This window comes from Helianthus annuus, chromosome 11 (genome assembly GCF_002127325.2).
Source record: "Helianthus annuus cultivar XRQ/B chromosome 11, HanXRQr2.0-SUNRISE, whole genome shotgun sequence".
Taxonomy (NCBI): domain Eukaryota; kingdom Viridiplantae; phylum Streptophyta; class Magnoliopsida; order Asterales; family Asteraceae; genus Helianthus; species Helianthus annuus.
Window position 1 is genome coordinate 12,217,613 of NC_035443.2, and position 14,895 is coordinate 12,232,507.

At 38.9% G+C, this 14,895-nt stretch overlaps 1 protein-coding gene across 1 annotated transcript; it reads left to right on the forward strand.

Moving 5' to 3' along the window:
• The first annotated feature begins 1,505 nt into the window (after nt 1-1,505).
• Nucleotides 1,506-2,093, forward strand: LOC110889622 (cytochrome b561 and DOMON domain-containing protein At5g35735). The gene has a single exon (XM_022137186.2). It carries the CDS (start codon nt 1,506-1,508, stop codon nt 2,091-2,093), a length of 588 nt encoding a protein of 195 aa, XP_021992878.2.
• Nucleotides 2,094-14,895: the final 12,802 nt, after the last annotated feature.

A 14,895-nucleotide genomic window follows, 5' to 3' on the forward strand; every position in this document is an offset into this window, starting at 1 on the left:
GGATTTCGGTAACGGTATTTTCGGTACCGGTTGGTACCGAGCTCATCAAATCCTGTAGCAACATAGCAATGCAAGTAATTGCACAATTTAGATTACTTTTCATACACACAGTAAGTAAACAGTGTTTCGTTTGAATGAGGTTTTATATACACAACAACTTATTTTGCTTTATTTTTTGTCTTTTTACGTAATGAATGAATTGTAGCATGCAAAATAAACTTGGATATTTAGATTATTGATGAACAAATCGTATCAAATCCTGTAATCAAACCGGTATCGTATTGGTACCAAATTTACTATACCAAATCATTTTCCGTACCAATTTGGTACCCACCTTTTGGCGTTTTCAGAATCGTTACTTTCGGTTCGACACCGGTCTAGCACCATACTTATATTTATTGATTTTTATCTTCAAATACCATACCGTATTGTACCGAGCATTTTCGGTGCCGATACCTAATTTCGATGATTTTCCGGATCGGTACTTTCGGCGCCGTTACCGGTACCGAGCTCATCCATATTTTAACGTGTTAGCACTGTAATAACTGAACTGAAAACAACCGAATTTCCAACGTGTAGCACGTGTGGGTCCTAATATTATTATATATTAGATTATTTAAAATCGTTTTTTTGGACGGATTGACTATCCTTTTCACGACATTTTTATTTATGTTTTGATATTCGGTATCTGTTTGCCGTTACTGACACGCGTTTTGCAGTCATTGGGTCCCCGCCGCAACGCGCGGGCGGAAATTTAACTAGTTATTATTATTATTATTATTAATATTATTATTATTATTATTATTATTATTATTATTATTATTATTATTCCATATAATTTTTTCTCTCATTATTCACATCTAAAGGAGTCTGCACTCTTTGTAAAGATCTTTCCCATTTATCAGCCCAGCTTCATTTCATCTACAACTCAACCATGGGTGTAGCCAATATTGCAGATCGGGCCTGACAAGGGGCCAGTGGTTGGGTTGTATGGGCCATCAATCCGAACCAGATAGGTATAGTTGGGTCAAAGCATTGGTTGCTTTTGTCAATAGTAATGGAAATGTGACATTTGTTGCTCGTCTACCTGCTATCCGTATGTAATTTGCCCTAGTTTTCAGTTGAATGTATTTTGTTAAAAAAAACTGTATGAAATGTCATTTGACCCCCTCGAGTTTTAAGTGCTTATTTTTATATGTGTTTTCAGTTGGTGTACGTTTTTACGTAAATTTTGTTTGGAAACAAGTGTGATCAAATATAATACGTTTTCATTAAATGGTATAGATCGGAGTTACCTTACGTTTTAACGCCCCAGCAACGTACGGGAGAAATTTTCTAGTTATCTATTAATGAATTTCATACAACCTTCTTGCCTCCTTCCAAATCCTCTATACTCGTCTTCTCTTCTACTTGGTCAACCAAAACTCTCCTATTTAATCTTGATTTGCCATTGAGGAGTTTAAACTTATATCAACTAATTTTCAATGCCCATCAAGATTTCCGAAATGGGTAAAATCTTTGGTGTGTTATTTTGCATATTGATATCAAATCTAGCCTCATCATATGCTCAACAAAACTGCAACAACTACGCCTTTTCAAGAAACACAATCTACGCCACATGTGTCTCTTTACCCGTTCTCAACTCACATCTCCACTGGAACTACCACTCCTCCAACTCCACCGTCGATCTAGCTTTCCGCCACACCGGATCCGACACATCTCAATGGGTTGCATGGGCCCTCAACATCAACGGTCAGGGTATGGTTGGAGCCCAGGCTCTTGTTGCTGTAACCGGTTCAAACGGGTCGGTTCAAGCCTATACTTCATCGGTAACCAGTTACAGTACCGGTCTGCAACCTAGTCCGTTGAGCTTTGATGTGCCCAGTCTCACTGCTGAGAGGGTTAACGGCGATGTGGTGATTTATGCGACGTTGGTGTTGCCACGTGGAGGGACCAGGTTTAATCAAGTGTGGCAGGTGGGTCCGGTGTATAATGGAGCTCCGGGTATGCATGGGTTGGGTGCTGATAACCGGATGTCTATTGGGTCTGTGGATTTTGTTAGTGGTGAGACTAGTGCCGGTGGAAACGCATGAACTAATTATGGACATGCATAGATGATGGTTTGCTAATATGTTTTACTTTATGGCTACAATATTGATATGTATTTTGAGTGTTATATTCTTATGAGATATTCATGTATGTACACCTATATATGTTTATATTGAGGTTTGTTTTTGAGTTGTTGTTTCGAGTGATTGATGATATATACTAACAAGACTATGATAGTAGATTTCTGATTAGTTGATGGTATGAGGGTGTATAAAAAGAGTTAATATGTAAGGAACCATGCATAAACACTAATCTTTGATTAAGGGGTTAGTTTGTTTAGCTCTTAATGGTTCAGACTTCTTACTGGTTCAGCACTTATTGGTTCAGGCTGTTTGTTTCGCGAGCAGATGTCTGAATGGTTCAGACATTTGCCTCTGAATGGTTAAACATTATACTGAGTCTGAATGGTTAAACATTATACTGAGTCTGAATGGTTAAGACCTCTAATCTGAATTGGCCAAACATTTGTCTTAATGGTCCAGACCTCTAACAGGTTCAACACTTAATAATTCAGAAGTTGCCAAACAACCAATTTTAAAGTTTTGAAACTTGATTCATAATCAGAGATGAAATTAGTTTGTTTCGTTTTCGAATTTGGTTTAGTTTGATAGAGGTGTCCTTAGCGAAAGTATGCCTAGCAATTGTGTTGATTATATATAACGCAAAGATTAGTGGCATCAAGGTGTATACACATCGGTTTCATTTTCCATGTGGTTGAAAGGGCGAGTCTTATGATGGACAATTATGTAGATTTAGGACTAAAACAAGGGGTGTGGATTTACGTTATAAAAAATGCAAGGATTTGTGCATAAGCACTAATCTTGATATTAGTTTAAGTTAGTTGAAACACAAATAAAACACGAAAGATAAAATTAGTTTGTCAGAAAAATTAGCTACACTTTGATTGCACGAATTTGTATTTGTTATGAGTAGGTTTCATGGGAGAACTAAAAAAAGTAAAAACTAAAAAATAAAATGAAGTATGCTTTACTTGTTGCTACTTTGGCAACGATTTGTGATGTGTAGTTTCTATTGGAAAGCTAAAAATAGCATGAAGTATATGATAATTATAGCTCTTTTTACTACACGAAGAGTAAGTTTCATAAGAAAAATAGAAGAATTATCGAGATGTTATCATCATACTTGGTCAACAAGAATACGGCCATAGTTCATCAAAAACAGCCATAATTTTGTCCAGGGGTGGACCTAGGTGAAGTCCAGGGTGGGCGTGCGCACCACTTGAAAAAAAATTAGTGTATTTTTAGGTAAAAAACCCGACCGCAACCCCTGAAAATATGCTTGAACCACTTATCCGCAACCCAACAAATAATTTCTGAGTCCGCCACTAATTTTGTCTAACCATATTGATATTAGGTCACAATATTGAATATTCATACATGGTCAAAGCACTTTGTGGAACTCAGTGATAATTGTTTAAGCATGGTGATGCTTGGTCTTTACATAACCATAACTCAAAGCTATAATTGGTCAAACATGGTAACTATGGATCAAACATGCATAACTAGTCAACCAAACAAAACCCTTACAATCCTACCTCGTCTTATGTTAATAAATAATAAGGATCAAACCAAATTTCCAGTACATTTATTTAAGGGGCAGAATTTTGTGTTTAGCATGGTAGGATTTGCTATTCAGAATGAAGTAGCGGCGCAGCTTGTTGTCTGTCTATCTGCCATTAATCTGTAATTGTCTCTCTTTTAATGACATTAATTGACGGGGTTTATAATATTAAAAAATATTAAATATTTATTTATAAATTACTATATTTACATATTTATATGAGAAAAGTATAGAAGTTTGAAAATTAAATACCTAAGATCGAGTTTGAAGTTTTGAAATGTTTGTAGATCATAAAAGAACATGCATTTGACTTTAATTTTCAACTATGTTGACCCTTGTGCATGGTGTGCTTGGAAATTGCTACGAATTGGAGTTGTATTTATTAGTTTTTTATTTTTTTAAAGGCCAAACAAAACTTTATTTTACTCCAATAGTCTGCAAGATGCGGATATCCAAACTTACACCTCAAAAGTACATCAAAAAAGGAACAAAATCAAACTGAGATTATACATTACCCCATACAACTAAGATCAAACTTACGCCACATTTCCCACGTCAAAGCTCTAGCCCCGGCTTTATTTTTGACCCAAAGATAGCTCATGACTTTCACCTCCTCTATAATGCTCGTTACTATAGCCTGTTTATTCTCAAAAAATAGTCGCGTTTCTTGACTTCCACAGGCTCCAAAAGACTGTTTGCACGACCCCATTCAAAGCCTTCTTAGCCTTCTTCGACCCATTACTCGCTTTATGCTGCTCCAGAAGATCCCTTAAGCTAAACGCGTAGATTGGCGCCAACTTGCACCACTGCGACACAAGCTGCCATATCGTCTGCGCTAACTGGCACGAATTGAAAACATATTCTGCAGATTCTAGAACTTCCAAACTGAACCGAAACATATCGTTTTGAACCATAATATTCCTTCTTCTGAGAGAGTCACATGTTGGTAGCTCATTCAGTTCAGCGCGCCACGCTACTATCCCGATCTTTTTTGGAACCCAATTATTCCAACTGATCTGAAACCGCTCCCGTTCTGGAATAAAACTAGAGGCCTGCTTCTTAACATAACTCCCAATCCCACCTGTCCTTCCCGACCCCAATTGCTACTGATGCCAAAACATTCATCAACTCGTTAAGCTCATCTGATTCTGGATCAGAGAACTGAGACCTCCTCCAATCCCAACTCAAAGTCGCACTACCAGACCCGCCAAGAACCCGATCCAACACGGTGCACCATTTATATTTCTCTAGAGAAAATAGTAATGGAAACTTACTGGCCAACGTATCCGAGCCCACCCAATAGTCCAACCAGAAAAAAATATCTTCTCCATTTCTTAAAATACCTTTTATAGCTTTAGACAACACGATTCCCAATCAGCCAAATCGACAGAAATACTAGCAATAGACTTCCAAGGGCATGGGTTTAACAACTTAGCCCGGATAGGATTCCAAGACTGGGAGTCGTCGTGTATCGCCCAAACAACCTTTCGCCATAAACCATTGCGATCTTCCTTGAACCTCCACCACCATTTAGCTATCATAGCAAGATTCGCATTCCGTAAAGAACCGAAACCGAGGCCGCCACCTTCCAACGGAGAGATGTTACAGCTATGGTATCAGCTATGGTATCAGAGCAAAGGCTCTTTCCTGTAGAAAACTTGAAGATAGTAATTAAGACCTGTGAGGAATGGGTAGATATCTATGATAGGATTCAACTTGATCTCTTATTTGATTTAACTCCTATGTCTATTCTTATAGATGCCTCCTCGTCGTCCGCCACGTAGGAATACTCGTACTAACCATGAACGTAATAACACTTCTTCGAATGAGACTCCAGTTGATCCAAACATAGTTAATGCTATCAACCAGGCTGTTGCTGGGTTGCTTCCAAACCTTGTTGCCCAAACAGCTGAGGCCGTTATTCAACAAACTCTTCATCCAGAACGCACTAACACTAATCCAACCTCTGGTGGTGAAACTCGTGAGAATACCACTAACAATATTACTTATAGTATAGACATATGGATTAGTAAATTCCAAAAACAAAAACCGAAATCCTTTAGTCACGCTACTAATCCAGTCGAAGCAAGAAACTGGATAGCTCACATTGAAAAGATCTTCGGAGTTCTTGGAGTTCCGGAGCAATACAAAGTTAGACTGGCTACCTACAAATTTGAAGATGACGCACAAACTTGGTGGGAAGGATATAAGCAAGTCAAAGGAGGGGATGATTTTGACGCTAATCTTTCATGGGTCGACTTTCGTAATATCTTTTACGACAAGTATTTTTCGACCGCTGATAAAGAAGCTTATATCAGGGAGTATGCAGTGATTCGACAGGGGAGTGATGAACCAGCCTCTGAGTTCATTACTCGATTTTCAAGATTTGCTAGTATTGTAGGAGATGTTGCAGGATCAGCAGAAGTCCAGGCTGAAAAATGCAAGTGGGCAGTTAATGATCGAATTCGGAAGTCGATCATGTACATAAAATTTAAGGATATCACCGAAGTTGCTGATGCAATCAAAACTTTTGAATTCGAAAGGAAAGAATTCCTATCTCGAACTGGGGATAATAAGAAGAGAAATAGGGAAGGCCAATTTAAGCAGGAAATCGGCCAATCATCCACTACACCACCACATCAAGCTCGCAAAGTGCAAGGAAATCCAAACTTTGGAAATCAAGCACGTCCATGGCAACCTAGACTTCAAAACCCAAGGCCTGCTCAAAACCAAATTCAGTTGTATGCAGAACCTATTAGAGCTCAACCACTAAATCAACAAGTAAACCCGAATCAGATTACATATCCTCTATGTAATACTTGTGGTAAAAGACATCAGGGCGTATGTCACCGAAGTACAGGAGCATGTTTTAAATGTGGCCAAACTGGACACATGATCAAGGAATGTCCTAAGAAAGATACTAAGAAGAATAATCAACCCAATGTTGGAGGAAGAATTTTTGCACTTTCCGCTACTGACGCTGCTAATATTCCAGGTACTGTATCTGGAACCCTTCAGATTGGTGAACGTAGTATCTATGTGTTATTCGATACAGGAGCGACTCATTCTTTAGTATCCCATTCGTTTACTAAGTATCTTCCGATAAGACCAACTCTCTTAGATCACACTTTCACCATTTCCACTCCCATGGAAAATTCGTCCGTAATCACTTACGTATATAAGGATTGTCCGATCCGTATTGAATCTATTGTGTGTAAGGCAGACCTATTTCCAATACACATGTGTGACTTTGATGTTATTCTAGGAATAGATTGGTTGTCTAGACATCGTGTAACTATAGATTGTCATTCTCGCCGAGTTATTTTCGGTAATCTTCATCATCCTGATATTATATATCAGGGAACTCAAGCTCATAAATCTCTTAAAATCATCTCTGCACTTAAGGCTCGAAAATCCATATCAAACGGCTGTGCTGGATTCCTAGCATCGATTAAGGATACTTCTGCTAGTATTAAGAGTATCGATAGCCACTCCGTTGTCCGTGAATATCCTGATGTATTTCCGGATGAACTTCCGGGATTACCACCCGACCGTCAGTTAGAATTCACCATCGACTTGATCCCTGGTGCCGAACCTATTTCTAAAGCTCCATACCGTATGGCCCCGATGGAACTGAAGGAGTTGAAGGAACAATTGCAAGAATTGTTAGATTTAGGATTTATAAGACCCAGTGTTTCACCTTGGGGTGCTCCGGTCTTATTTGTGAAGAAGAAAGACGGTAGTATGCGTTTATGTATTGACTACCGAGAGCTGAACAAGATTACTATTCGTAATCAGTATCCTCTGCCTCGCATTGATGATCTCTTTGATCAACTTCAAGGGGCTCAGTTCTTCTCAAAAATCGACCTAAGGTCTGGGTACCATCAGTTAAAGGTCAAGAATGAGGATGTTCCCAAGACCGCTTTTCGTACTCGATATGGTCATTACGAATTTTTGGTTATGCCCTTTGGGCTAACTAATGCACCCGCAGTCTTCATGGATTTGATGAATCGCGTATTTCACCAATTCCTAGACAAATTCGTTATTGTCTTTATCGATGACATTCTGGTGTATTCTAAGAGTCGCGAAGAGCATGAAGCACATCTACATATAGTACTTGGAACCTTGCGGCATGAGAAGTTGTACGCGAAGTTTTCCAAATGTGACTTTTGGCTTAGCCAAGTGTCATTTCTAGGTCATGTTATATCAGCAGAGGGAATTATGGTAGACCCAACAAAGGTTGAAGCTATTACAAAATGGCCAAGACCCACTTCTGTTACCGAAATACGAAGTTTCTTGGGTCTTGCTGGCTATTACCGAAGATTTGTTGAAAGATTCTCGGTAATTGCTTTACCACTCACAAAACTCCTAAGGAAAGGGGTGAAGTACTCATGGAATGAGGAACAAGAGAAAAGCTTTGAAGAATTAAAGAAACGACTTGTATCCTCTCCGATACTCGCTCTCCCTTCTGGATCAGGAGGTTACCAAGTCTACAGTGATGCCTCAAAGAAAGGATTAGGTTGTGTGCTAATGCAACATGGGAAGGTTATCGCTTATGCCTCCCGTCAGTTGAAACCTTATGAAGTTAACTACCCTACACATGATTTAGAATTAGCCGCAGTCGTCTTTGCACTTAAGATTTGGCGACACTATCTGTATGGTGAAAGTTGTGACATCTTTACCGACCACAAGAGCCTCAAGTATATATTTACGCAGAAGGAGCTAAATATGAGGCAAAGAAGGTGGTTAGAACTTTTAAAAGATTATGATGCAAATATTCAATACCATCCAGGCAAAGCCAATGTTGTAGCTGATGCATTAAGCCGAAAGAATTCCGGGACTATATCTTGCCTACAAATTCAACCTCATATTAGGAGGGATCTCGAAAGGATGGACATTTGGCTTCAGGTTAGTAAATCTGATGGATATCTAGCTAGAATGCAAATTGAACCCAACCTCATATCCCGGATCAAAGATGCACAAAAGCAAGATGGAGAACTTTGGGCAATTGTGCAAAATCTCGAGGTGGGTAAGCAATCTGAATTTAGTATAGACCATCAGGGGGTGATTTGGTGCGGCAAAAGACTTTGTGTACCCGATGACTCCACCCTTCGTGAGTCATTGTTAGCCGAAGCTCACAGCTCACCATTTTCGATTCACCCAGGATCTACCAAGATGTATAGAGATTTAAGACAGAACTTCTGGTGGAATGGCATGAAGGAAGACGTTGCTCGATACGTAAGTAAATGCCTCACTTGTCAACAAGTGAAAATTGAACACAAACGAGCAAGCGGTCTGTTGCAGCCATTGGATATTCCCATATGGAAGTGGGATGAGATCACAATGGATTTTGTTACTGGCTTACCTAAGACATTCAAGAAGAATGATGTTGTATGGGTTGTTGTCGATAGGTTATCAAAGTCAGCACATTTTCTACCAATTCAGCAAGGATTTTCGGTTAATAAGTTATCCGAAATATTTCTTCAAGAAATTATTCGACTCCATGGCACACCATCTTCCATTGTTTCCGATAGAGATCCACGTTTCACCTCACGATTTTGGAAAGGTTTTCAGGCAGCTTGGGGGACACGACTAAAGTTTAGTACGGCTTTCCATCCACAAACAGATGGGCAGTCAGAACGTACGATTCAGACCTTGGAGGACATGCTCCGAGCATGTGCACTTGAATGGTCTGGAAACTGGGATGAATATCTATGTCTTGTTGAGTTCGCTTACAACAATAGTTGGCAAGCAAGTATTGGCATGGCACCTTTTGAGCTTTTGTACGGTCGGAAATGTCGCGCACCCATATGCTGGGATGAAGTCAGAGAAAAGATTATTGAAGGGCCAGAATTAGTTCAGATTACAAATGAAAAAGTCACTATAGCCCGAGAAAAATTGAAAGAAGCTCAGAGTAGACAAAAGAGCTATGCCGATCAAGATAGACAACCCCTCGAATTTAAAATTGGTGACCACGTATTCTTAAAGGTATCACCTTGGCGTGGCGTTCGTAGATTTGGAATTAAAGGAAAACTTAGTCCTCGTTTTATCGGTCCGTTTGAAATCCTTGAAAGAATTGGAGAAGTATCATATCGACTGGCTTTACCGCCTCAACTCTCTCACGTTCATAACGTTTTTCATATATCCTCTTTAAGAGGATATAATTATCATCCACTCCATGTCATTAGTTATCCGTTACTTTCAATTCACGAAGATTTGTCCTACGAAGAGGAACCAGAAGCCATCTTAGATCGACAAGAAAGGGTTTTACGTAGGAAAGTAATCCCGTTCGTTAAAATCCTTTGGAAAAATCACTCTGAACGCGAAGCAACATGGGAATCCGAAGAATCAATTCGTTCTCTATACCCTAATCTATTCTCGCAATAGAATTTTAGTCGAGTAACGGTAAATCTTGCTATTTGATATATGTTCATTTGTTTCTGTTTACGGTCATTTATGCTTTACCTTATGAGAAGATATTTTAGTTATGACTAAGTATATCTATGTAGGAAATGTCAGTACTAATAGTCACTTTAAAGTATCTGTAAATCTCTATTAACTTTTCATACGGAAAGAATATTTTAAGAAGGACCATTAGGGCACATATATATAAGGCAATTGACAAGTATAGTCATGACCTTAGTTATGGATTTCAGATACACATGTGTGGTTAGGAGATTCTGGTTATATAAGTTAGTAACTCTGCTATAAAAGTTTCGTTTTGTTACTTATGCGATAGGTTATATTCTTATTTGCAAAATTTCGAGGACGAAATTTCTTTTAAGGGGGTAATAGTTGTAATGCCCCTAAATTTAAAATCATTAACCACTAAGAAAACCCTAACTAAGACACCCAATTAATTCTGCACTAACCTTAAAATTTCCAGAACAATCAGAATCAGGATCAGGGCCCCTAAAACTCAGGGGGGGTAAAACCTAGTTGACGATTATCTTCATAAAAACGTTGTCTAAATACTATTGGCCGAATCGTCGACTCAGCAAGCCTAGTTAGGGACGTGGCTACCTATAGAAAATAGGTGACCCCTCGCGTAGCGCGACGCCATGGGGGGGTACCCCTCGCGCTACGCGACAGGGTCAAAATTCGGGTATAAATAGAGCAGTTTGGGACTTGATTTCTGGCACAAAAACGACGAAGAAATTCGTTATAAACACTGAGTTATAGCCAAAATACTACACAAACACACACGAATCGCGAAGTGCTGCCGCAATCAGGGTAATAACTCGATCGCTATTACGATTCAGTTTCCGGAATCAATATACCCAAAGAATATCTAAGTGCTGCCCATATTTGGGTTCTGCTTCATCTATCATCGGTAATCCGATGACTGAGCCGAAGCAGTGTACTTTATCGTTGTCGATGATTCGATATACGAGCCGAAGTACTGTACTTTATCGTTTGTCATTTTGATAAATGAGCCGAAGTATTGCACTTGGACATTCATTGTCCAAATTGATCTCGGGGAATTATCGTAATCGTTGTATTGATCACTAACTCTGTTTTGTGTGCATTATTGTGAAATTAGGTTAAAAGATTAATCAGTAGTCTAAACTCTGCCCATATAAATCTAAAGTATTAGCATAAGGTAGCTTCACTTTGGAGTTATTAAGGTACGGATCCTTACCCCACTCTTTATTGCTTCATATTCAAATTGTTATAAAACCACTAAATTACTATATCTGTTAAAAAACTCCTCACGTCTTTGATTATCAATTCATTTGACAGTCCGTTCAATTCCTATCAATTGATTTAGTTTTCATGTCATGCGATAGTATTATGTTGTTACACTCATTATCGCATGTTCCGATATATGTTCCGTTTTGTTATGAAAATAAGTTTTATAAGTTATGTGAATAAGACCATTTGTACTCTGATACCCTGAGTATCGCTTCTCGTGGAGTGTCCCACGAGCATGTTGTTGTGGCATCAACATCATGTGCTCCATCCGTGACGGAGAGATTAGTTCACGGCGTCTCTTAAGTACAAGTGTGGTACATAAAGCTATTAGGAGGCGTATGGATCGATCCTAGAGTTTAAGTATAAGTATAAGGAGGTGGATAACGGGTATGCCAATTCGCCATCTCATGTGATAAATATACAGGAGTAGCTACCTGTGTATTGTCACGCTTTAAGTTTGCTCATGGGTACATCCGTAAGATATGATTATGAAATTTTGTTCTTGCATCGTATCATTTTCGCCTAAAGTTCCATCCGGATAAGATTTCATATGAAGCATTTATTTGTTATTTGAGCCTATAATTCCGTACTGAGCATTCGGCTCATTCCGTAAACTTTTTGTACATACAGGTCCACAAGTTACTTTGGGAGGGGAAAAGAGAGAAGAATAAAGCATAGGAATAAATCTGAAGATATTAAGTTAATTAAGATGAATATCTCCGCTTGTGTATAAATTTTAATAATCGTATGGTTGTATCCTTATCAAATAAATAAATGGAATTATGACTTTTGTTATGCTACCGTTATTGTGACACGTCAGCCCTTCCGGGTTGGGGTGTTACAGCAATGAATTCAACACAGACTTAATCAATGTTACCCGACCTCCGAACGAAAGCTGTCTAGCCTTCCATAAGGAAAGTCTACTCCGGAACTTGTCAATTATAGTCTTCCAATTTTTTACAAGGTGCATATTAGCGCCTACCAGGAGTCCAAGATGCATAAAAGGAAGGGAACCAATTCTACATCTTAGCAAGTTTGCCATGGTAGTTGATTCTATAACATCTGCCCCAACCCCAAACACACTACATTTGGTCAGATTTATCTTTAACCCGGATACAAGAAAGAATCCCCTAAGGATCCGCTTGAGATTCTCCGCATTGGAGACCGACCACTCGCCCAAAAAGATGACATCGTCTGCATAAAGGAAATGAGATAGCTCCAAACCACCTGAACCAAACCTAACCCCGTTATACAACCCACTACCGCATGCTTGTTTCATAAAACCCGTTAGAGCTTCCACGACCAAAACGAAAATAAACGGCGACAATGGGTCTCCTTGCCTAAGGCCCCACGAACACTCGAATTCTATAGTAGGAGAGCCATTAAGGAGAACCGATGCACTAGCAGAAGACATTAAAGCCATAACCCAACTTCTCCATTTATGTGGAAAATGCATTTGCTCCAAAATACTATCCACGAATCCCCAATTTAAAGAATCGTACACCTTGTTAATGTCAGCCTTAAAAAGAAAACATTTCTTTTTTACTTCTTTTCATCCACGATATAACCTTGTTTAATATTAAAGGCCCGTCTAAGATACTTCTATTGGTCAAAAAGGTCGTTTGTTCCTCCGAGAACAAGCTCCCAATCACGCATTTCAAGCGATTAGCAAGGTACTTTGACAATACTTTATTTATACACCCCACAAGGTTAATGGGTCTAAACTGAGAAAAAAAACATCGGGTCATGTTGGTGCACTGATGTCTGTTAACTTCGTCTCTATTGAGTCTTGTATTGTACTAGATAGATCAGGGCACGGAAAATGAGAAAACGTGTATATAGGTAATTCCGCTTGAAAGGTGCCTAAGACATTTCAAACGGAATTAAGGTTTCAAGCGAAATTAGGTAATTCCGCATGAGTTGGTTTCAAGCGGAATTAACCACACTATAAATACCTGTGTGCCAGATTCATTTCACACGGAATTAGACCATTGTTTCTGAGCCGAGGTGCTGCCGAATTGTTATCAGAATTGTAAAACGCTCAGAATTGATCAATAAGAAGATAATTAGAAAGGAACAAGTTGTTTGACATCAATTACATTGATTCCGCCTTTGATTTTGATGATGAACTACTCAGATTGACTCGTTAGGGTCACACGACGATCCAACAGGTCATTTACCTTTAGGGGTGAGCAAAAGGAAAAACCCGACCCTACCTAACCATTACCCGACCCGACCTGAGAACCGATTAAACATAAAACACAGAACCGATTCATATACCCTAAATATAGGGTCGGTTCCGGTCCATAGGTCCAAGTCGGGTTTCACCATGAAAAGAACCGAGAACCGACCCGACCCGACCCGACCCGACACGATTTTATATGAAAAATTGGAACCGATCTAAATACCTAGGTACATGGGTTCGGATCGGGTTGGGTATATTTTCGGTTCGGTTCTCGGTTATATCGGTCCGGACCTAAACTTGCTCACCCCTATTTACCTTTGGTATAAGTGCAATGAAAAACGAGAAGCACCTGTGACTCAGTTTCCCACGATGATAGAACTCATCGAACAGATGTTTGAAATATTGCTCCAGTCCACTCCAAAAAGTCTTAATAAATTTAAAGTTAAACCCGTCCGGACTGGGCGCATGGTCCCCTTCACACTCCCACACAAGGACCAAATCCAAAATTTTAGTTAACCACATTGACCATCCGTGTACTAACTCTAATATTAGCTAAAAGTGAAATATATCAAATGGGTCAAACAGGTCAAAAGTCTCCTAAGGTGTATTCAAATACTTACGATGTCCCAAATTGGTTTATTTTAGTAATATGGCATTCATAATTATAATATTAACTACTTACAATATTAATAGAAATGAAAACAAAACGTGTTGGGAGATTGGAGTTGGTTCAGCTCAACCCGTTTTGACTGCACATACACATCTTTTGACCCGTTATTTGTTCACATGTTTTGACCCATTATATATTCATGGCATTCACAATTATTGAACCCTCCATTTTTCCCATATTAGACTCTGTATCTAAATTTATTCATATACCTGCCGGATTTTTAGATCCACCCTCTTTAAGCTTTTGGTTTTTCTTTCGTTCTACCTTTGATGCTTTCAAAAAAAAAAAAACAGACAGGAAAACTGAAAATCAGCATCAAGAAACAAACAATATGTGTGTATATATGTGATTATGAGTGTGTGCGTGTGTGTCAAACAGGTCAAAAGCCCCCCTTAAGTTCATTCCAACGTTCTAAATCATATAAATTATCATAAGAAATGAACAAAAAAAATGTTGGATGGTCGATCCAACCCGGCCCATTTTGACTTTCACTTAAAAGTTGCACTTAAAAAATACGTGTTTTGACCTGACGCATCATTCCCGTTTTTCCAAATTAGACTCCATATACTAAATCTATTCATATACCTGCAGGATTTTTAGATTCAACCTCCTTTTGTTTTTTTCTTTCCCATGCTTTCTACCTTTGATGCTGTCA